The sequence below is a fragment of the Harpegnathos saltator genome, unplaced genomic scaffold (assembly GCF_003227715.2).
Source record: "Harpegnathos saltator strain DR-91 unplaced genomic scaffold, Hsal_v8.6 scaffold547, whole genome shotgun sequence".
In the NCBI taxonomy this organism is placed as follows: Eukaryota; Metazoa; Arthropoda; class Insecta; order Hymenoptera; family Formicidae; genus Harpegnathos; species Harpegnathos saltator.
Genome location: NW_020230368.1, coordinates 132,501 through 155,151, shown reverse-complemented (window position 1 = coordinate 155,151; position 22,651 = coordinate 132,501). Strand labels below are relative to the sequence as shown.

The following is a 22,651-nucleotide window of genomic DNA, read 5'->3' as shown; positions in this document are numbered from 1 at the left end:
TAGAATCTATTGAGGAAATTAAAAAGCGATTTCAGGAGCATTTAAAATAAAATAATCGATAGAGTATCTTCGGGTCGAGTTTTATTTGGAAATCTTAGTCGCACAATCTCGGGAAAGCGACGGATAAAATCGTCTGAGTTCTCATTAGAGAGCGGCCTTGTCGTATATCTCCGCGAGCGCCGCGCTTCTCTCTTTTTCCTTTTTCGGTCCGTCGGGGGCTTCTCGTTTTCGTTATATTCTCGAGTTACGTCGATGTCCAAGGTCTTCTATAAAGTGCCCGGCGCACGTTTACATGAGCGATATTCAATAGTACGATTATAATTAGTCGCGTTCGCCGGCGAATGGTAGACCGATAAATGGATCGATAGCGGTGCGCAGCTGTTTTCAATCGGCAACGCTGAACGACGAAATATGTATCGTTTTAGCCAGCGATGCAAGGAATATGCAGGTGTTGGTGTGTGTATATGTGTGAGTGTGTGTGTGTGCGTGTTTGTATCTGTTGGCTTATTTTCGTTACATGTAGCGTAGGTATAGATACCAGGTACAGAGGTATAGATATGTACTTGGTGAGAAACGCGTTTGGACGCAGACACTTGCGCTGCACGAACATCTGTGTGCGCACGAGCATAATATTTATAATATAGGCACCATATGGATGAATACATACACGTATATATACATATACGATATCCGACGTGCATTACATATACTTATAAACTTACGTTCAGGCGCAGATATCCGTGCGATTTCGATTAACCGAGCAGTTCACCCCTTCGCCGCCATGTTTTCCGATTATTGTGCGTCAATAATGCTCCGCGTTCGTGGCTCGTGAGAGGTTACGGATAAGAAGCTGACATTGACAGAGGTGCATGCACGCGAACGCGGTAATAATGCGAGTGTAATAATTCCCGCGATGGATTCCGCTATTAATAGGTAACGGGACGGCCGTCTGCGTACCGGTGCCAGCGATATCGCGATAATGTGACTTTTTAATCGCGATTATCCAGCCACGCGTGGCCATCTCGTCGACAGTCTCCTCTCTCGTTTCTCCCTTAACGTTGATCGATCGGTTGATCAGCTGATGGACCTTTCAGCGCCACAGCGAGTCTCCTTGGAACAACAGATTTGACATTGATTCCAGCAAACTCCTGCGAGCCAGAGTAATTAGAGTAATTACGGCACTGGGATTCGTCGCGTTACGTACACGAAGGGAAATTTTGAAGGTTCGCGCGGAGCTTTAGGACAAAATTATCGATTCGTATATCGGTCTTTCTCTCCCTTTCTCTCTCTCTCTCTCTCTCTCTCTCTCTCTCTCTCTCTCTCTCTCTCTCTCTCTCTCTTCGTGTAAGCGCTTGTACCACTCTCTTTCCTCGTTCGTTCTTCGCAAATATTCGTTTAATTGAAAGAGTAAATTGGAATGTGCAATTTAATATTTTAATTGGAATTTTCAAAGTCGTATGACGAAAAATAATTAATGCACGGTCGCGATGTTTTTCCGGTGTAATTGACAAATCAATATCGCTCGTTCTTACGATACCACGTCGCGACGTTTCGTCGGGAAACATCTCGGTGTCACGATTACTCCCGGCTGACCCGACGTCGAATGTATTGACACCTCGGATCCGGCAGGTTGGAAACGAATGGCGAGTATCGAGCGAAGTCACGACTTTGGGAGGCCGCGTGTGATTTATGCCGACGGTTGGAAACGTCTGTCACACGCCGGCCCTCAATGAATCGTGGCGGAGTAACGAAACGTCGATTGGATAGGGAAATCCGGAGAGAGAGAGGGGCTCGGGGAGACCGTCGATACCGAACGACCTTGCGACATCGACCAACCCTCCGCTCTTCTCTTGCTGCTTTCGAGTCTATACAGTGCTTCTCCGTTTACTACGCCCTCTTACTGCCTCTCTCTCTCTCTCTCTCTCTCTCTCTCTCTCTCTCTCTCTCTCTCTGTCTCTGTCTCTGTCTCTGTCTCTGTCTCTGTCTGCCTCTCTCCCTCGTTTTCCCTTTCCCGTTTTTCTTCTCTCTGCTGTCTCCTTCCCTGCTCACTGTCTGACCCTCTTCAGTCTTCGTGAAAGTTATGATGATCCGTATACTCGATTTGCGCGTTATCAGGAACGAAATAAGAGACCACCCACGTCGGGAACGAGTGACTTTACCTCGATGCACGTTGCATCATTCGCGATACGAGGCGCCGTTCTTATCGTCGACGCCTTCTTGGGCGTACATTGTTTACGTTTGTATTAGTGCGCGAGAGGTTTTATCGATTGACCGTTGCATCTGCTAATGCGAGGAGTCGTGTCTGGGTAACCTGCTCGTGTAATCGCACGTTACGGAGAATTAGCGACGCTAAATTGAATTTACTTTCTGCGCGCATCGCATAGAGAGATTCTGCATTACAGTGTTTCGATATTTAGTGCAATATATATTGTATCTTCCAAATCCTTTAATATCGTACATCGAAGTAATTATTCTGTCACCGCGATGTCAGAAACGTGTGCGTCTCGATCTAAGTTTCTCTTCTCAATCAAGGTCGCCCTGTCGTATTTCGATTTCGAGATACATACGTTGCTTTTACGTACAATCTTAGACAGTCCCAGTTTTCGCTGTCGGTCGGTCGAATCTTCGATTCCTCGTGATTCCACACGTTTTGAAGCCATCGAGACGACCCGCGGCTTTTACGACGGAATAAAGATCGGAGGGGTTCGCGAGTGTCGCTCGTTCAAGGACCAATAGCGGATTGTTTATTTTTCCTCGGCCTCAGCCCCTCTTCACTCCTCAATTTCTCGATGCATTGTCGCCGCGATGACGACAGGGATAATGAGTAAGACAATGGCGGATGGACGAGGAGGAGTCCATTCCGTTGGCACTCAACAACAGATCCCGTCCATCTGTGTCGTGACGAGAGGACGAGAGAGATGTGCGAGCGAGAGGGGTGGAGTCTCTACGTCGGGGTGGCTACGGTCCTGGGGTCGCTGAGGGTGGGTTAGGCTGTGACGCGTTCGGTCTGAGGGGTGGGAAAGGTTAGCCCGCTGGTAGAGGAGGGTGTCCCGTGCGGAGGTTGCGCGCTTCCGTTCGACTATGAACATCGCTGAAACGTCAGTTACCTCGCGACGATCCTTCCGCGAGGACTTTAATCGGCCCTTGCTCGGATTATCTCGATTTCGTCGCGTCCGCTCGTGACCAGTTGCTTCGATTAACTTTATCCGTAGGTTAGTTGACCTCGACTCATATAGTGTCGCGATCTTGAAAGGGAGAGGGAGAGAGAGAGAGACAGAGAGAGAGGAAGTGAGTGAGAGGGGGAGGAAGACGGGAAGCCAGTTATCCATCTTTATCCAACAATTAACTTTCCGGAGGTGAAAAGCCGACTACGCAATGCGTATGACTTTCTTTTCAGCGTCGCTTATTAGACGGTTCTTAAAAGGATGGGAAAGGTCGGGATTTGTAGGGCTTTCAAGCTCCTCGATGCGTAGAATCCTCATGACCATTCCGTTGCATCTTGCAAATTGCGAGACTGCGAAATTGCGCATGGCTCGGCTCGATAAAGCGCGAGATTTCCTTCTTTTATTCAAGAGTCCGATAAATCCATATTACGTGTTCGAGTGCGAATAGAGCATATTTCGTGAATATTGATTCTTGACTGATCAAGTCTCAGGTGATTTTATCTGAAATTGTTATCTGAATATGCTACGTTCTATTATCGTTGGATATGTGGTTGCATTCGAAACTGTTGTAGACAGAATTCCCGAGGGTTTCACTCTTGCGTCGCTATATTATGAAATTGTGTGTGCACGTGTGTGAACGTAACGTTCGAATATCAAGTAAAAGACTTCTTGTCCATAAGAAATTCATAGAGGAAAATAAACCCGAAACTCAATGGACTGCTGTCGAATTTATAAAGAATTTAGACGGATTAGAAAAACTGACGTTAAAATTAACATTCTCGTCTCTGTCGCAGTTTTCCGTCAGTCGTCTCGACAGTCGCATTAACAGTAAGACGCAGCACTATTTGTCGCTTGCACTTACATATCTGCAGTAGATTCACACTTTGCAAAATTCCAAGCGTTATTTTGCGCCTTTTATCCATTTTGCCGTCTCGTTTTTTTTTTTTTTTTTCCCCGATATTTTAAGATATCGATATTGTCCTATAGCAGGGAGGTGTCCGCGAGAATCCTTGCATGTACGTAAACAGCGGAGGCACCCATGACAGTACTTGACGTGCCACTGACGTACCGTTGACGCGTCATTGACGCGCGCGCGCGAGTAAACCTTTTAAACGGCCGACCTAGACGCTGCACTCTCGTCGAGTACGTGGCATTTCTTGATTAAACGAGCGTTAACGAGCCGTTACACGCACGATGGTAAGTCCGATAAAAACGATTTCCATGTCGACACGATGGGTAATTATACGGTGACGATAATCGCCCACGCCCGCGTTCCCGCGTGCTCAGACTTTTGTTCGTTGACTTTTTCGTCTCGCTTCGGTGGCGAGCGACGCAGAGAAAATATAGAGAAGATATAGAACGGCTGACGCGAGGAATTTCATGGGAAACGAGCCGCAAGCGCGAGAGGAGACTGCGGGACCAAAGTTGGTTAACCCTTTCCGGCTTTTCATCGTAGCGCTGTGATTACGTATCGTATTTCCTCGCGCAAAGAGACGCGCGGATCATTTGCCGCAGTCCTGTTTCCTGAACGGCTATCGTGCGTGTTCCGTTTATTTACCTTTGTACGCCAGGCGTAGGTCTCGGCTCTCGCTTATTTTCGCTCCGATAAGAGGAGGAAGAGGCAAAAATCAATTAACGTGTAAATTTAACATTAAGATAAATATAACCGTCGCGACATCGATGATATGTACGTCTGCCTCCGTTATCATTTACGGGCTCTTTCGAGACACGTGCCTAGTTTACCCGATAAAATTACGTCTATGTGCGGTATTCGGATTATCCCGACAATCTTCGCGACTCCTGATCTATCCTGATCCACTTTCTCCAGCTCGTCGGAGGAGCTAACGACAAGATGCGAGCCGGTAACACGACGGGAAGGCTTTATTGAAACTGGTCGCGGTGGCGGAGATAAAGGAACGAATCGTCTTCGTCGAGATCGAATAACAGGATTCATTCAGGCGCGCATCGTCGCGACGAGTGGCGAGACAGGGGAGGGGTGAGGAGCTTTATCGCTTTTCAATCCAGCGAGGGTTAAGTGCGTCGGGGAAAGCACTCTTCTCCTCGCGACTGCACTCGACCGTTGGAATCCTGCCAGCGAAGGATAATAACCTTCACCCTCGCCGCGGAGATCGCCGGGCATTTTGCATTAACGTCGAATTAAAACGACGTGCTGCGTTGCGTCGCGTAGTCTGGCGTGTGGCATCGACTCGAGACGCGCTTTCGCTTTCTTTTTCCGAGAAGATCGTGTTTTTTTATATACGAGAATGAAATGTACCTTCTCCTCCATCCTCCTCGGCTTGTTATTGCAATGCAAATAATTTGAAACCAAGCGAAAAATAATAACAGCACGAATAGCCATTCCCGATATGAATGAATTTTTCCCTTTGTTTTCATATTTCTCTTTCGCGTTCAGTTATTGCTTATAGCCTTGTCACAGTAGCTTTTTGTTCTCCTTTTATTTTAACCTACTAAGTGGAAAAGTTCTCATACACATTTAAGACCCACTCAGTGGTCTGAAATTTTCTAATCCGTCTGGAAAGAAATTTGCTTCGCATTAGCGGTATAATTCTAATGGTTTGATGAATTCCACGCTAATTAGAAGGCGAATAAACCTGTGTGAAGCTGACCCCTCATTATCAAAATTTGAAAAAAATGATGAGAGTTCCAGTTGCCCCCCGAAGAGTTCTAGAGTTCTCAATTTTAGTTTTAGAAATAGTTCTGGCGTTTTAAGCAGTCAAAAAGGCAATTGGAAAAAGGAGGGGCCAACTTCACAAAACCGTCGACTTTAGCGAGGTAGAACTCTTTCATTTCCGCTCGAATCGATTCAAGTCATAAGGAAAATCGATAGAACTCTTTGGGGGGGCCACCAGAACTCTAAAGAAACTGATCGATTTTCGAACAAAATTTCTAAGTCCAATTAGGAAAAAAATTTTTTTTCGAAAATCGGTCAGTTTCTTTAGAGTTCTGGTGGCCCCTCCAAAGAGTTCTATCGATTTTCCTTATGACTTGAATCGATTCGAGCGGAAATGAAAGAGTTCTAGCTCGCTAAAGTGGACGGTTTTGTGAAGTTAGCCCCCCCTTTTTTCAATTGCCTTTTTGACTGCTTAAAACGCCAGAACTATTTCTAAAACCGATTGAGAACTCTAGAACTCTTCAGGGGGCAACTGGAACTCTCATAATTTTTTTCAAATTTTAATAATGAGGGGCCAACTTCATATAGGCGAATAAGTCGCCTTTACGTGCAGATGGTATACGCGATTCTCGTTAATAGCATTCGCTCGTGAAGGGCTGCATCGAGCACACTTGTGAAAGTCTGGCGGGACAGCGGTTACTTGCTTCCCGTGTAGTTTTCGCGGTCGGGAATTATTATAACGCGTACATCCGGTTTATATCACGCGTTAATATAAGGCACGTTTTATAATCCATACGTCACTCTGACCTCGATTCTACCACGTTGGAGAAATAATAAACCGGGCGTGCATGCGCGCGCGCACACACACACACATACACACAGACATACACATATGGACGGTTATATATTATTAAATTGCAAAATATTTCATTACTAGCGGCAAAGCGTTTTTCTCGTTACGCTTCTCGCTCGCGTTGCTTTGCATCCTTTGTATCTCGGTAACGAGAGCTGTCCGGGTCGAACTAATTAAATTTGTTAAATCGCGGAATACAAACCCGACGACGTCCGGGATCCGGAAGTTAACGCGTTCGTTCCGATCTTATCGAGCGTTATTATCCTGCGGCGAAAAGCGCGGTGTATCCGTTATTATCATTATTAGCAAGAATATCGTAAACTGCGCGGCGTTAGGAACGAAGAAATTGCTGCGTGAAACGAGACGTGTCCGGCATATTTCGTGACGGAGAATCGAGTCGATTCTTACGACTGGCTCCGATCGATCTTGCCCAAGTGTGTGGGTTTTACGAACAGTAGGGCCGTTGTGTAGCCCACTTTTCGATCGACAAGCCCATAATTTCTGTGATTCGCTTCTGTTCGATTTATCTCCCGGCGATGTGTGTCGCGTGTCTCTCTTAGCAGCATTCTCCGTTAGACGAGAAAAACACCGGCTGTACGGAAATTGGCGTAGGCGCGGTACTTTGCGAAATTATCGCGATTAATGAAGCTGCCCTGCCCGGGCGATTAATCTGTCCAGATGTTACCGAGTGACATGCAACTCGCGAATCCGCCGCTGCTACGCTGACACACAGACTTGAAATTCTTTTCGGTGATCTTGCAAAGTTACGAGAGAGAAAACGTGAATAAATCCAAGCAATAGTGAAAGTGAGAGAGAGAGAGAGAGAGAGAGAGAGAGAGAGAGAGAGAGAGAGAGAAACTGAAACAGAAAAATAATCTCGAAATATTTAATTTAATATACCTCGTATATATAAAGTTAGCCGAAGCTTGTGATTCGAAAAATATCCGAACGAAGGAAAGATTCGACAGAGTCCAAGGAAATATCGCGATAAAAATGAACATGGTTCTCGGGTCTCGGAGCAGCGTTTCATAAAAGATTATTCTCGTGACAAGTCGCGATTTTTGAATTCACTGGTTCTCTCCGCCGCATCCCGAGATTTTCCCATCGTGAAACATGTATACCCGATGTCAGAATGAAAAACTGACAGCCGCATTTAGCGCGGAGATGCGCAGTGAGAATATGGAGCTTTATCCTCGCTATGTTTTCTCTCTTTCCGATGCCAATTAAACAACGCAAACGTTCCGCGCAACGCGCTCCTCCTCTTCCTCCTCCATCTCGTTTGTTTCTCCGGGCTTTTACTTCTCTCTCTCTCTCTCTCTCTCTCTCTCTCTCTCTCTCTCTCTCTCTCTCTTTTCCATTATTATCAAACATTGGTACAAATGAATGTCCGCGGGTGAGGTTCCTGCGCAGAACTGTTTTCGTGTTATTTGAAAGTTGTCGTCCACTACGACGGCTATGTGTCGTATTGATCGATAGGAGAGATAATAATAGCGACTCGTGGCACGATTTGGCGACTGTTCTGATTTGACAAGGAAATTCATTAACGCGTCCCACTTTGCTCGCAGCCATCGTTGCCTTTTTTGTTTGTTTCTCCCTTCCTTTTTTTTCGTTAATTTTTCTTACCGACCGCAGACAGACGTGTCGATGTTGCGCGGCGCGTTGCATCTCGTCGAGATGTCGACAATCCATCTGGATTAATGTTTATAATTTCGATCGCGCACAATCCGATAGTCAAACTAGAGTCGCCAGGGAGGGATAATGATATAAGCGAGTAAAAAAGTCTGTCTTACGAGCGTAGCTCGCGGACGGAAGTGCGATATGGTGTTTCGTGTTAATTAACTATCGCTCGGTCTGTTTTTCCGTGTTATTTCGCAACCCGTCCGAATCAATTTTCATGCGGTTTTCATTTTTGTGGCATATTTTTTGTGGAAGGGATGAAAATTGTTAAAAAATAATGCACCTGGTTTTCGGCACCTTTTGTTTTTGTGCGCGACGCGTAAACATTCGTAGGATATTAATGCAACAGCGGCAAAAATATAATCCGCGCGCGATTACAGTGTTTTTTAAAAAAAATGCCTCGTTCCTTCTTTTGTTAATGCATTCGGCGTAGAGAGACGGCGTAAGGGCTCTACGGGCGCAGCTGCGTCACTTTTATATCGTCGCGACGTCTCGTATAATAACGAGGGGACATTTACATGTGAACTCTGCCGTCCTACCGTGCGCAAGCAGGTGCGGTTACGGGAATGCTCGTTGCATATTTTGTCGGAAGCCTGGATGCTTGGCGCGGCGAGAAGACGTCGTCGTCGTAAAATCGGCCGTTTGCGTTTCCGATTGTTTCATTCTCGCGAATAATACGGTTGGTTTATACACCGGCGATAACGCGAAGGATAAAGCGAAACGCGGAGGGATGCGAATTTACGAATAACGCGTGGCGAATTATGCATAAAGTGAGCCTCGGTCGTGAGCAATGGACCACAAGCATATTGCGAACAGTAAGCTTCACGTATCGAGTTCTATTTGTGTATTGCTGGAGTTATAATTGTTAACCGATGATATCGCCTAGGTGGACTTGATACAGATGAAATGAGAAACAAAAGGAGAGAGTAAAAAAGTATACATACGGTGATAAAAATGATATAAATTTCATAATTTCATAACAACAAGATATAAATGACATCGGAAATAAAAATTATCATCAAAATGAATGCATTATTAATGCGATAAATTGGTGCAGTGAGTCGACGAATGTACATATAACGCGAATTGTATTTATTCCGTCGATTCCGTCGATGTTCGTAGCCGCGCAAGATGTCGCGTCGACGACTGCGCGGGCACGTTCAGCCGTGCAACATTTCGAGATAATAGCGGCGCACCGAACCGGAATAAGACGGAGGAAACACGAGGCGAGAAGATCCGCGCGGAGGATTTCTCGCACCGAGTTGCATAGACGGCATACTTTTTCGCGACTCGTTGTTGATAATGGCAAAGGTCGCGGTGTAACCTTGAGGGCTTTGCGCCGCGTAAGAGGATTCATTGTAATCCAATATGCGCTACGTGCTACGAAACATTGCACCGTGCCGGATAACGCTCGCGACACGCTCGCGCTGTGTTGGCGCGAGATAGGATGATGGGTCGGTACATGATAGGGGTTAATGTCGGCGGCTGAATTATTTAACACGTCTATGTGTGACCTACTTCTTTTTCGTATATTTCCGTACTTGAATCCGCCGAATACGTCCGCTCAACGGAAACGTGTATTCAACCTCGTTTCTTTCTATCTAAGCTGTACATGCACGAGTATGCATGTATATATAATAACAATACTCATAGTAAAATACATTATAATGGCAATAAGGAATTCAATGGACACGCGTAATAAATAGAAGTAAATATAAATTCTTATATCGCCCGTGATACATATGGGAAATGTTTCTCTACTTGCTGAATAAATCGTATAATGTTTCATGTCTTTGCAACATACGCAACTTTTTTGTTAGATCTTTTCGTATTTCTCAACATGCGCAGTGTACAACTTTTTGGTTCGATTTTTCATGTTTTTGAAAACACTGAAAATATACATATTGTCTGTCGAGTGGAGTATTCTTCGTACACATTATTACTCTATAATACTTGCTATTATATTTATAATTATTATACACACTTTCATTGATGTGTGTTATACCGCGCGGTACTTATGCGCGTGGGGCGTGGCTTGGAAGAAATGAAATTGGTTGCTAAGGGGGATGTTTGAGAACTTGTGCGCTAAGCGCGTTTGTGCCTCCATGCCTCCCAGGGAAGCTCCCAAGTTATTTTTATTGTTTCCCTCGCGCGCACCCCTCGACAAACGTTTATTTTCCCTCCCTGATATTTCGCACGAGGAATTCGGCTCACGTACCGGCCTCGAGGCGAAGCAAGTGGCATTTCGATTTTGACGAAAGCTCGAACGAGCTTGACACAACCGTATTCTTCCATATGGATATGTTCCCAGATCTTGGACATAATCTATTTTGCATTCGTATTGTGCGAATTATCGCGCGCCTACCACATCTGCACTGTCTCCCGTCGAATAATTGCATATTGTTTAATAGCTTTCCGTTTCTGTCACTAAAAATTTTCACGATCAATTGAAGAACTTTGACAGACTCAATGAAATCTATTAGTTTTGCTACAAGGTCGCGATTCGGTTTTTGTATTTACGTTTAGTGCAAAAACTTTATTTCTAATAAAGAGCAAGTCTTTGATAGTCGCTTTTTCGTAATCAACTCTATCACAATTTCTGAAACTGTATTACAATTCTGAACTTGTTTCGCTAATTAATAGCGAAACAACGTTCATATCGTATCTCGAGAAACCCAGTGTTTAATTTTCCTCTTTTTGTCGGCACGTCGTAAGACTCGAAATCAGATTGCGTCGGAAGAGTTTCTGGGTCCTTTCAGAACCCTTAATCCGCGCTACTAACTTTGGCGACCAGTTGTGTGTGTATATACGTGCGCGCGCACACGTAGATATTTCCTCGGGGTCGCGTTCCTCGCCCTTGCGTACGATTTACTCGCAGAATGTGGTACTTACACGCGGCTTGATACGAAATCGAGACACGAGATAGACCAGCAGAATACGGTGATGGTTATGCAAAGTTCTTATCTGCTGTCATAAGCGAAGTCTCCGTCCCACTCAGTCGCACGTTTGGTGTATCGCGTGCGCGACGTTTATGCGAGGAGCACAAACACGGCGGTTCTAAGCGCAGAGAAAATTTCATAAAATTACGCAACGTTGCGGCGACGAAAGAAGAGGGGAAAAGAGAGCGTGTAATATAATGTACGGCGGAGTTAGATACCGCTTTGTTATTGTTAGCCACCGTGTTTGCAACTCCGCATGTGCATGTGCACGTTCGCGGGCGTGCTCAATGCGTGAGATAAAAAGTGCGCGCACAATACTACATATTAATATAACGCAAACACACGTATCGTATGATATTCTCATTCGTCCGTCTGGTACCGTGAGCACCAGTCGCGCACGATTGAAGCGGCACTGCGCAGCTTTTTTGTTGCTGCGACGCATGAGAAGTTCGGTATTCGTCTGGCAAATTTGTGAAACGTACATTCTCTCTTTTCACTCGGCTGAAAAAGAAAAAAACACACATTTATTCAAATATCGTTTGTGCCAGATAGACGTTACCAGAGGGTAACGTCAAGAGATATAACTATATTAAAACTATATTACATTTTGATATAATTAGCGTGGTCGTAGCGAGATATTACGAATTCCATCGTGATAAAGAAAAATTGATGACGAATATTGGTGTTTCGACTGAACAGTAAAAACAGATGTGTGTATCTTTTTCTCTCAATTAAATTTCACGAATCGCGCGCGACTTGTGATAAGTGTTACGGAATTTTGATTCAAAGATATTTCGGCACGAAAGTCCGAACGCACCCGCCGATAACTTCGCACGAAACTGCGGCGCGCAGATGCAGTATTCTTACGATTGCAGTAGGCTGAGTGTGGCCTACTTTGCGAAACAATCGCGCACAATACCTAGAACATCTTGGCCGGCCAATCATAAAGAGCCTAGAGCTCGAAGAGGATGCGTGAGAACGACCCGCTTTCAGTGTTCCAGATGTCGTCAAGGTCGCGATCGCGTTTCCATATTGGAAAGTTTGCGCACACATCCTTATGCTTTATTAATTATATGGAAGCGATAGGGGGATTCCTGTGTAAACTCGATTTTAATGTAAAAATAATTAGGGGAGACGAGAGAGAGAGAGAGAGAGAGAGAGAGAGAGAGCTAGAGCTATTGAATATCTATCACACGTCGCATCTCTATTATTGCATATTATTGCATTCGAGTGTTCGATGGAATGCGTTTATACTCTGCTGATTTTAACCGGGCACCGCGAAAATATCGGAAACTTTGCACGCGTTTGTGAGTAAAGTCAAAATTATATCCCGGTGCAAATTTTTACTCTCGGTACTAACTACGTTCAGTTTGCACGGGCGATTAAACTGTTTGTAACTGAACAAGCGAACAAACGACTGTAAATTGTGGCAAGGCTGATAAGTACACGGCGCATAAGCGGCTGATAAGCGGCCGCGTACTCGATTGTTCTGAACCGAAAACGTCCCTTAAACGGCGATCGTCACGCGATCTTGAGCGAAGGTCGACGACGCGCGCGGAGGTACGCACGAAGAAGAAGAGCACGCTGTGCCGGCGAAATCACAGTTTAAATGTCGGCTGTCACGGAATTTTTCGGATGCTCGAGTAGTAGGGACACGGCGGTGGTTGGTTCTTCGGAAAACGTGGCGGAGCGTGTTGGTTACCATGCAATGCCAGCCGGGATTGGTCGAGTTTGGTGGGCGAAGGGAGATCAATACTGGGAGGCTTTCGACACGGAGGCGTAGGCCGGTGTGTTCTCCACGAGGAACGAGGACCGGGATTAACGGCTGCCACCGCCGCGACCTTGATTGTGACCTTAACCTTGATAACGCCCTTGAGCGAGACACAAAAGCCCTCCTCGTCGCGTCGTCGTATCGGCGACCGGGATTTCCGCGCCGGAAAATTCGTCGTAGCCACTCAACCTTCCCCGCGGTCGCGTTTTCGCTGTAACGTCGAGCTGTGTGTACCGTGCCGTCGCAGATTTTATAGGTCGTCCTTTTGTATGTGTTACAAGGCCATCGGGGCGCCTCTCGAAACGCTGACGTAGGTACGTCGGGTCAGACAGACGTACGTTGCATCCTCCTCTTTCTCTCGTGCTCGCTCTCTCCTCTCGTCCCCTTCTCTCTCAGAGCTCAGGATGCTATTTTGAAAATTTTCTAAACTCCTCTCCCCCCCCCGTCCGTCTCATATGTGTTTGATCAACTGTTTTTATAAATGACGCGTCGTTTCCTCATATCCTCGATATGCGGAAATTAATGTTTCGGACAGGTGTCGAATGCCATTCTCTCTTTGATCACTGATTCCCGAATTATCGATTCTTTTGATGTCGCGCGTTGCTTACTCCGATTCGCGAACGGGTATCCCAAATTACAAAGCTGCGGGATCGCCTTGAGGAGCATTGAACTCTTGTCGCGTTTGAAATATCCTTTTCTTATTAAATATCCATTTGTTGCTTTATTTGTAGATTAGCACGACAGAATCGTGGTGAAATTATCGCGCTATTAAAATCGCAACGCGACTGTGGCAATCATTTCGCGCTACAAACTAGCAATAAGATCCCACATAATTAAGATCGGCCGTTATCATCGCCGCGGCCTTGACTATGTGCGCGGCTCGACGTAATAAAGTTTAACCGAGGTCATTATGTTCGATTCAATCGCCCTACCTTTAGAACCGAGACGACCATGTACACGTCGATGCATCACAAATCCTCGCTCCACATGCGAGAGTTCGGAACAGGAATAAGCTACCTATAACACTGCAATCGAAGCATTCGGTGAATTTTATATTCCTCGTATTTCGGCTGTGTTGCTTAAAATGGACTCTATAATGTAGTTGGGGGTTTCTTTTCCGTATTATCGCGCCAAACTGTTTGACATAATAAAATCTACCTCGGATCCAATGTTGCATTTAAAGGGATGTTCCTCTTTAAATTGGTGAAATTGTTTATTTTGCAAAATCCACTTCGGACATTTACGCACGTTTACGTTTAGAACGGTTTACATTTACAAAGTATATCGATTTTAGTTGTGAGCTCACTTGCATTTTTGTTCTCAACGTCACGTATCGTGGCTAGCAGAGTATCTGTAGATCGTTGGATTATTCAGCGAGTGAAACTGTCTATCGGGAGGATTGGTTGATTAATTATCGCGAGCGTCGTCGTTTCGTCTACAAGGGTGTTCGATCCATCTTCAACAATCGGTCTCTCACGGTATCTCTAACGGGATTTCTCTTTTTCCTCCTTCTCTTTCCTCCCCGACAGCTCCTACTCTTTTACCCTCGTTTCTCTTCTTTATCCCCCCTCCCCCCCCCCTGAGTCGCTCGTCTACGTGCAACGAGGCCCGCCTTGGAGAAAAAAGAAACGCACGTGTCTTAACAATGAATGATAAATTATATTTGTAATAACAAACGCGTTCAACGGCAATTATACTCTAATTTTCTCCGCAGCAGTTTATCAATTATCGAAAGATGTCTTAATATGTCGACAATTGGTCAAGGTTATACGTATAAGGCTTTCTTTTATCAAACGATTTAGATATGCACACACGCACGCGCGTGTGTGATTAACAATAATTGAGAAATAATTTTCCATCGTAAAACAAACGAAAACGCGTGTTTCGTGACGTGACGGTTAAAGGCGGCGTATTCAATCATAAAGACGACGCTCGAGAAATACAACGTCTCTTGCGTCACATTTTACGTTCGAGATAATTCTCAATCTCGTCGATTGATGCATTCCTCGCGCTCTGGAGCTCGACGCTAAATAAATTGAAGAGTTAAATATGCTCAGATTGTGTGCGCTTCTGTAATATTTTGATGAGTGCGCAATTCTCACGTGGCGTCGACGGCGCGAGATAACGCAAAGATTAGTACCCGCTGAGACGAATATTATACGACGTAGGTATATTCGTACTGCCACACAATTTGCCACTTTATCTCGTTTTTCTACAGTCTGACTCATTCGACGCGTCCTTTTTCGCGACTCCACCCGTCTTTTAAACGTAAGCGTATAATATCGGATAGTAACGTCACAAAGAAGATTGCGTTATGATGGATAACTGTGATACAAAAGATTACTCAATAAATTCCGTTTAGAAAATTTTCTCCTCGCAGCAGACGGGAGGTGTAGACTTACTAAAATAGTCTTTCGTTTTATGAGATAAGAGAGTAAGTCTTACGAGCGAATAGATATTAAATATCTAGCAAGACTTCCTTCTAAGAGAAAGAGAGAGAGAGAGAGAGAGAGAGAGAGAGAGAGAGAGAGAGAGAGAGAGAGAGAGAGAGAGACGTGTTCCAGATTAATTCATATTTTTCAAAGAAATGCAAACTATCGATTAAGAAACTTGAGTTTGAGAAATTAGGGGTTCTAAAATTATTATCGTCGAAAAATGGAAATCACTTACGACTTGAGTCGAAATATTATTATTTAATTAATTGGCGGATTAATGCGTGGTTTAATAAAAAGCTCTCCAGAAACTTGAGAAAAAAAAATTATTCTGACGATAGTCAAGTTTCTAACATTTTAATCTATGAAGCTCATCAAGAGTCTTCGTCTTTCGAGCCATTTGCGAGTATATTCATACATGATAGTCTAATGCTGTTGTTTATATGCTGTTGGTTAGATCGTGAAAAAGCTTCCCGAAGTTCCCGTTCTTTTCTCAATCGAGTATATACAGAATCATTGTCATTTTTGCTTCTCTCTCTCTCTCTCTCTCTCTCTCTCTTTCTCTCTCTCTTCGTCTCCGTCTACGGTGATTTTTCGTGCGATCAACGACAACCGCGCTTTTGCGGCGCGCGATGACATCGCTGTCGAATACGCACTCGAGGGGTTAATCGAATTTGGTCGACCCTGTAGAAGTAGAAGACTCGCGGTGTGCCGGGGGTTCACGGCAATTGGCACGATGTCAGAGGCATCCACGACGCGGACGGAGGAAGCGCGAGAGAAGTGACGTTGTGTCCGCGGTCATCATCAGATGTCGTCCCGGCTGCGATTCGTTTGCGTTCGTTGGTGCCCGTCCGTGGCCGATACGCTCGACGGTGACGAATAACGTCGACGGAGGATCGACTCGCTGAACCTCCTCATACGAATCGGCTCACGTTCGCGCGTGACCCTGTAGTGCGGACGCGCGATAAGCGCTATCAATCGTGAAGTCGCGCTCGTGAGTGTTGGCAGTGTTTTCGAGCGAGACGGAACTTCGATTATTGGCAGCCGGTCTTCCGATCTTGCGGGACCGAGTCCGCCACGTCCCCCCCCCCCAATGATGTCCGCGATCATGCCGGCTGTTCGATGCGCCACGTGAAACAGTCTCCGACGTAGAGTTCGAGGAGATCGTGAGTGCGTCCCGGCTGAACCGGTCCTTCCGACGATCAGTCCGGTTGTCATCAGTACGTGGACGGAATGGCGTTGTTCTCCGGCGGCGGTGGTAGCGGCGCCGGTGGCGGTGGCCCACCGCCCATGAAACCGGAAGAGCCCGCCGTCCCTTCCAGGCAACGGAGTCTCAAGGATCGGCTGCGGGAAGGCATCACTGGCGGATTCGCTTGGCAGTGAGTATTATCGTCGCCTGTGCTTTCCTGCGGAGAGGATTCGGCAGGTTCATTTTTCATTTGTGTGAACCCCTCGAGTATCTCGCATTTTTTACACCCGTCGGCTGTAATTTCCTCTCTGTCGTCTTTTAAGAATTTATTCCGAAGCGTTAATAAACGCTACTGATGCTGCTGATATCATCGCAAACGCGCGCTCGGTCTTATGAAACTGCGAAAATATGTTTCGTAAATATATACACGCATATATATCTCTTTTCGCTTGTCAACATAATAGGGATGGGATATTAATAATATCGTATTTACGATGTGAAGGATCTCAGTTTTCGACGAAAACTCTAGCTTTTGAGCGTCGACGTGAAAAGTCGAAAATTACTCTGAATTACCGAGAACCACGCAATCGCTCATTTATTTTCTTACTTGTCATGTGGAATCAAGAAGTGGGATTTATGGTAATGAGATCGCCGTAAAACAGTTGTGCCTGTTTTATATGTTTTGGTGTGGTGCCGTTTGTTATTGAATAATATGTACGACGATCAAAACTGGCGCGCATGTTCCTCCATTAAAATCTAGATCAGTTTTGACGTTTATCGAAAGCATTTTACAACATATATCGTCTTTTTATAGTGTAACATTGTTTGCATGAGCTCGCAGAAATTGTTTAACGTCACGCAATTTTTCACGCGATGTCACTTTGCAATTGATCGGGCGATGCGATCGGGGAATGCGATTGATAATCGTAGGAGGTTCCACAATTCGCTGCTGAGCACGCGGTTTCTGACCGGAAATTTTTATCGATATATCCCCCAAGACCAATCGTCGTGCTTTGTTGGGCGGATGATGCATATTGATTACATTATAAAGCGAGGATATCGATCATTTTAATAAACGAGCTATGCGAAACCGTCATTACCATAAGACCGGATAAGCCGCACATTATGTAGTATAAAGTGTGCCCAACAGATGGCGGTCGTAGGTGCTCCGATTATCATTCACTTTTATAGTACATTATCATATATCGTTTGTAAAAAGATCGTTATTTTCCTATGGCTACGAATATTTTACGTTGAAGCCGTTTGAACGATAAAGAAAGAAGAAAGAAAGCTTACTTGAGAAAGCAAGTTATAAGCTCGGGCATACACGCGACAGCAATCTCTCTCGGTCTCTTGACGTTCAACTGGCGACTCGGAAGTTCATTTTAAGGATAGGAAGATCCGATAGGAAATTTTTACCGAATTCTCGGCCTCTCGATTTCGTTGAGCAAATACTCCGTTGCGTATAGCGTACTACTCAAAAATTAATTACACACACACACACACACCCGCCGGGCCCGCAATTATTCGGCGCTCTTGGCTCTCGGCGCGCGACTCGTTATTCAATCTCTGGCAATCCCTTTTTTTCCATATAAAATGAGAGGGAAAGTTATTAAATAGCCATCACCTATATAGCGGCCGGCGAACTCGCCGCGCGACTCGTTCCTTCGTTCGCGACCCTGACCCCGCCGGCTGTAAATCGCCGGTCGGATTTGGGCCAGCTTCGTCTGTTCGACACCATAAATTATCCAGCGCTCGAGTTCCAGCCTCACATTTGTTTGCTTTATTATCGCCGGACCCGCGCGTTTTTTATCCTCGACCATTCTCGCGCGACGCGTCTCCCCCCATTTCTCTCTCTCTTTCTCTCTCTCTCTCTTTATTTTCTCTTTATAGCGTCATATTTATTCTTACTAACTTCGAAATCCCCGCGCATTAACGTGCACGATGTTCTACGACCGAGTGGTCCACTTTCACGTTACTCGCTTTGTCTCGCTTTGTAACGTCGTTGATTACAAACGGCGCAGGTGGTTAATTATGTCGCGACTGTTACTCACACCGCTCTTCTCAAGTCGAGACGTCGTTTCTCGACTGTTGCGGCATCGGTCGCTCTTTTTTCGGCTGCTCCACCACGGTAATAGGGATATACGAGCCAGAAATGAATTCTCGCTTCTTCCGATTCTCGCGAAAAATCAATACGAGGGGGCAAACGCTGCCGCTGATTATCCTTGCTTTCGCGCGCGTGGCGGAAAGTCAAGCGTCATCCCCGTACACCCCGCTGCCTCGCGTGTCTCGCGTGTTACGCGGCTATCGATCTTAATGCGTGCGATGCAATAAACTGCAGATGTAACGACGACATCGGTCGTTTATAACACGGGCGCGTTATGGATTTCCGAATCGTGTCATGGATACGACAGATACATCGGGCACAGCCAGCCAAGGCGTCAATCCCGTGTATCCTAATTTCCAGCCAGGAGATTTGAGCAGACGCGTCGCGCGGTGACGAGGCCGATATGCGCCACGTGTCGTCCGGAATAATTATCCGATGGCCCGATTTGCTTTTTTTATGTATATTCGAGAACGATAATAGTGGGATCATCGCATAGGCGTTCGGGAATCTCGTGAGAGAGCTCGAGCCTCGCGTCTCTCTTTGAGCCTGTGACGGTGATTCATTCGACGTTCGAAACAATAGTCCGTTGAGGCTTCATCGAACTATTGGGTTTCTTTTTTTTTTTTCTTTTCTTTCAAAGAACTTCCTGAACCAGCGCACACTAGTGCAATAAGTCAGAATGAGACGAGTGTATTTCGCTTCACTCCAACTTACTGCACCAATGTACACCAGTTTGGGAAGTTGTTCGAGAAAGAACAGAGACTAATTATTTCGGCGGGGAACGTCTTGAGGCGCGACCTCAACCTTGTAACTCAGCAACGTATCTACGTTGCTGCGATCTCTTAATTCCCCGTGCGCACTTGCTTGTCCCGGTATAAAGCCCCACACGTGTGCGCTTCTTATAAAATATGAAACTCGTGACAAAACTTGCCGCGGCTTTCGTGTAGTTGCGAAATTACTTCTACTTACTCCGAGTGATACCAAGTCGCGACTTCCGTTAAACACGCTAGTCACCTCGTGGTGGAACGTTCTCGTCGCACATTGCGCGCCGATCTTTGCGGTACGGAGATCCGAGCATATCATTTCGCTGTTCGGTGAAACCGACGAGAAAATGGGTCTTGCGTCGGCGTAAAAAAATTGTAACCTCCATCGTAACCATGTAAAAAATTTCTCAACTCTCTCTCTCTCTCTCTCTCTCTCTCTCTCTCTTTTTCTTCTTTTTTCCTTTGAATTATGACACGGATACACGTGACGTTGCTATAAATATGACAAGCTCTTGGCGAAAAGTCCTTTTTTCGTAGAGAAAGTTTAGCGTCGCGACAGCGACGATCAAGGCCACGGGCGATATCGCGTTCGGTTCGCTGATGAACACACGATTGTTCCGGTAGGCCGCTCTCAGGCCGCTATCGAGGGGGGAGGGGGGAGGAGTAAAACAAAGGGGCAGCCGCGGCCCTTTGTGTGAGGAAGATGCGCTCGTATGTATGTATAGCAAACGGCTGGATGTGCCGCCGGGCCGCCGCGCATCTATGCCGTCCAAGTGCCGACTGCTATTGGATACATGTGCGCGGCACATATGTACACGTGGATATACCGTGGACACTCATATCGGCGCACATACTCACCACGTACACGAGTGCATGCAAGATGACCGCAAATTTAGATCACATTCCCGAGGTCTTCACCTTCGAAAGCGTTCGCTCGGGCGAACCGTCTGGAAATATCGCCTCTCTGTCCTGTGGCATTTTTGTCACCGTGTCGCGAACGATGTACACCTACAGCGATATTAAGAGACGGACGATGGTGACGTGTCTATCGACGATTATTTATCGCGAGATGCCTCGCAGTCGTATTTCCTTCAGAGCGATTATTTTTCTTCGCCGACGAGATTCGCGCGGTTTACACTTCCAGTGGACGTGGCTCGTAACTGTCCGTCGTAGGCCATTAATTTTTCTGACTCCGCAAAGCGGACGAGGGTATGTTTACTCGTGTGATCGCTTGTGTAGCTCACGTTAGCTTCATTGGCATCACTACCATTGTTGCACAATTAATTGAAAGTGTTGTAACGTTATTACGATACAGCGCTGTTCGCAATTTCCTTTCTTGTCGAGTTGCTCGAGACGGTCGATCAGTTTTGTCGAAGCTTGAATTCAGAGCAAGATACAAGCAGCGGCCTCCACGTGGCAATCACTGGCAGGCTCTTGAATCCCATCCGCACCGTTAAACATCCGCATACTTTATTCAAATCATAAATCTACGGCTCGAACGTTTTCATCACGAACTAATCCTATTTGTATCAAGCCTTAAGATATTCGCGCCCGAGCACGTCCGCGGAATTACGGCGCGGATACGTGTCCAGGAGCCTGGCGAACTAGGAGGTTTCCTTGCCAGACTCCCGTTGCCGGGTATGATGGAGCCTAAGGTACCTCGGATGCAGCTGCAAGAAATGCACAGCCGGTCATGTAAGCCGGCGGAAGTTTCTCGATTAAATTATCGGGCGCGCGCGATCGTTCGATCGCGTTCGTTCGTTCATTCGTTCGTTCGTTCGTTCGTTCGTTCGTTTTCGTACTTCCTGCTCGAACGTTTCCTCGAGCTCTCGAATCACTCGGTACGAAATCGATTTAGTTGACCGATTTACCGAAGGATAGAGAGAGAGAGAGAGAGAGAGAGAGAGAGAGAGAGAGAGAGAGAGAGAGAGAAAGAGAGAGGGGGGAGGAGAAAGAGGATATGACGTCGTCGTACCCTAGTTACCTATTTCTAACAAATTCTCCGGAAATCTATCTCGGCGGTATTAAGAGTGCCGAACGTAAGAAATTTCGACGATGTCACGTAAATATCTCAAAGTTGCCGCGAGCTTGTACTTAGCGACACGAGTTTCGACGCTGACAATCTTGGTAAGCGGATTTTACACTGAGGCTTTGAGAGTTCCATGAGCATCAAATAAAAAATATCATAACGAGTTTACTCGTCGTACTTATTCGCCCGCATCTGCTACGTGCACGCTCGCATTTCAAAAGTTCTCCCATTTATGGGAGATCATTCTCGCGTATATTCATTGACGGTCTCGTCATTACCGCCAGACGTTGAATGCTTCGCTTTTGTAATCCAACCTCGACCGGCGCCGTTTGTGAAATAATTCAGGAGCGAGCCTCTCTCTCCCTCCCACTCTGTCTCTCTCTCTCTCTCTCTCTCTCTCTCTCTCTCTCTCTCTCTCTCCTTTTCTTCCTCGTTCACCGTGAATCTCTCCGCAGTATTGTTTCACGAAACACACGAAAGAAAAAAAAAAGAAATCCGAGCGGGATAATCGGCGGGAGTTCTTGACTCGGTGAACGAGTCCGCCTGCGCCATTAGGTAGATACTCTGTTCAGAAATGTCTCGCGTCGAGGTCATCGGGTAAATGGGTCAAGTAGGTGTACAAGCACTCGCTCGTGTACTTAGGTATGCAGATTGTACGAGGCAATCGCGTTTGTGAAGCATCACTGTGCACGCGCTTGTATTACGCTCATTTACGAATTTACGCGCCTGGATTTGCTTAACCCCGCTGCAAACGGCGACCTGCGTTATCGTGGATGGGGCGTACACAGGCCGACAAGAGTACATATGTACAACGTAGTCCGATGCAAATCGCGCTGGAAATTCGAAAACGACCGTCGGGATATGTATACATACAGAGAGCACGTGTAGTGTAAAAAAAAGAAAGAGAGAGAGAGAGAGAGAGAGAGAGAGAGAGAGAGAGAGAGAGAAAGAGAGAGAAAAAAGGAAAAATGGCCGCCAAGTTCTACCTCGCGCGCGTTTCTTCTCGAACACCTCCCAACACGCGCGAATGAGTGATAGCTGTCCTCGGCTGAAGAGGGAAATGATTCCCAGGGTGGATTTCGCGCTGTAAAAGC

The 22,651-nt window shown here is 46.1% G+C and overlaps 1 protein-coding gene across 3 annotated transcripts in view; it reads left to right on the top strand.

Annotated features, from left to right (window-relative positions):
- mtd (TLD domain-containing protein mustard) overlaps positions 1-22,651 on the top strand; it is a 139,271-nt gene that overhangs the window by 8,694 nt on the left and 107,926 nt on the right. The window contains exons 1-2 of one of the 3 annotated variants that reach the window (XM_025303458.1): positions 3,101-3,212; positions 16,159-16,847. The exons of the other annotated variants lie outside the window; for them this stretch is intronic. Of the exons in view, the coding sequence (XP_025159243.1) occupies positions 16,702-16,847 (146 nt within the window). The 5' untranslated portion in view covers positions 3,101-3,212; positions 16,159-16,701. Of the gene's footprint in view, positions 1-3,100; positions 3,213-16,158; positions 16,848-22,651 lie in introns of those variants that run through there. 3 annotated transcript variants of the gene reach the window in all.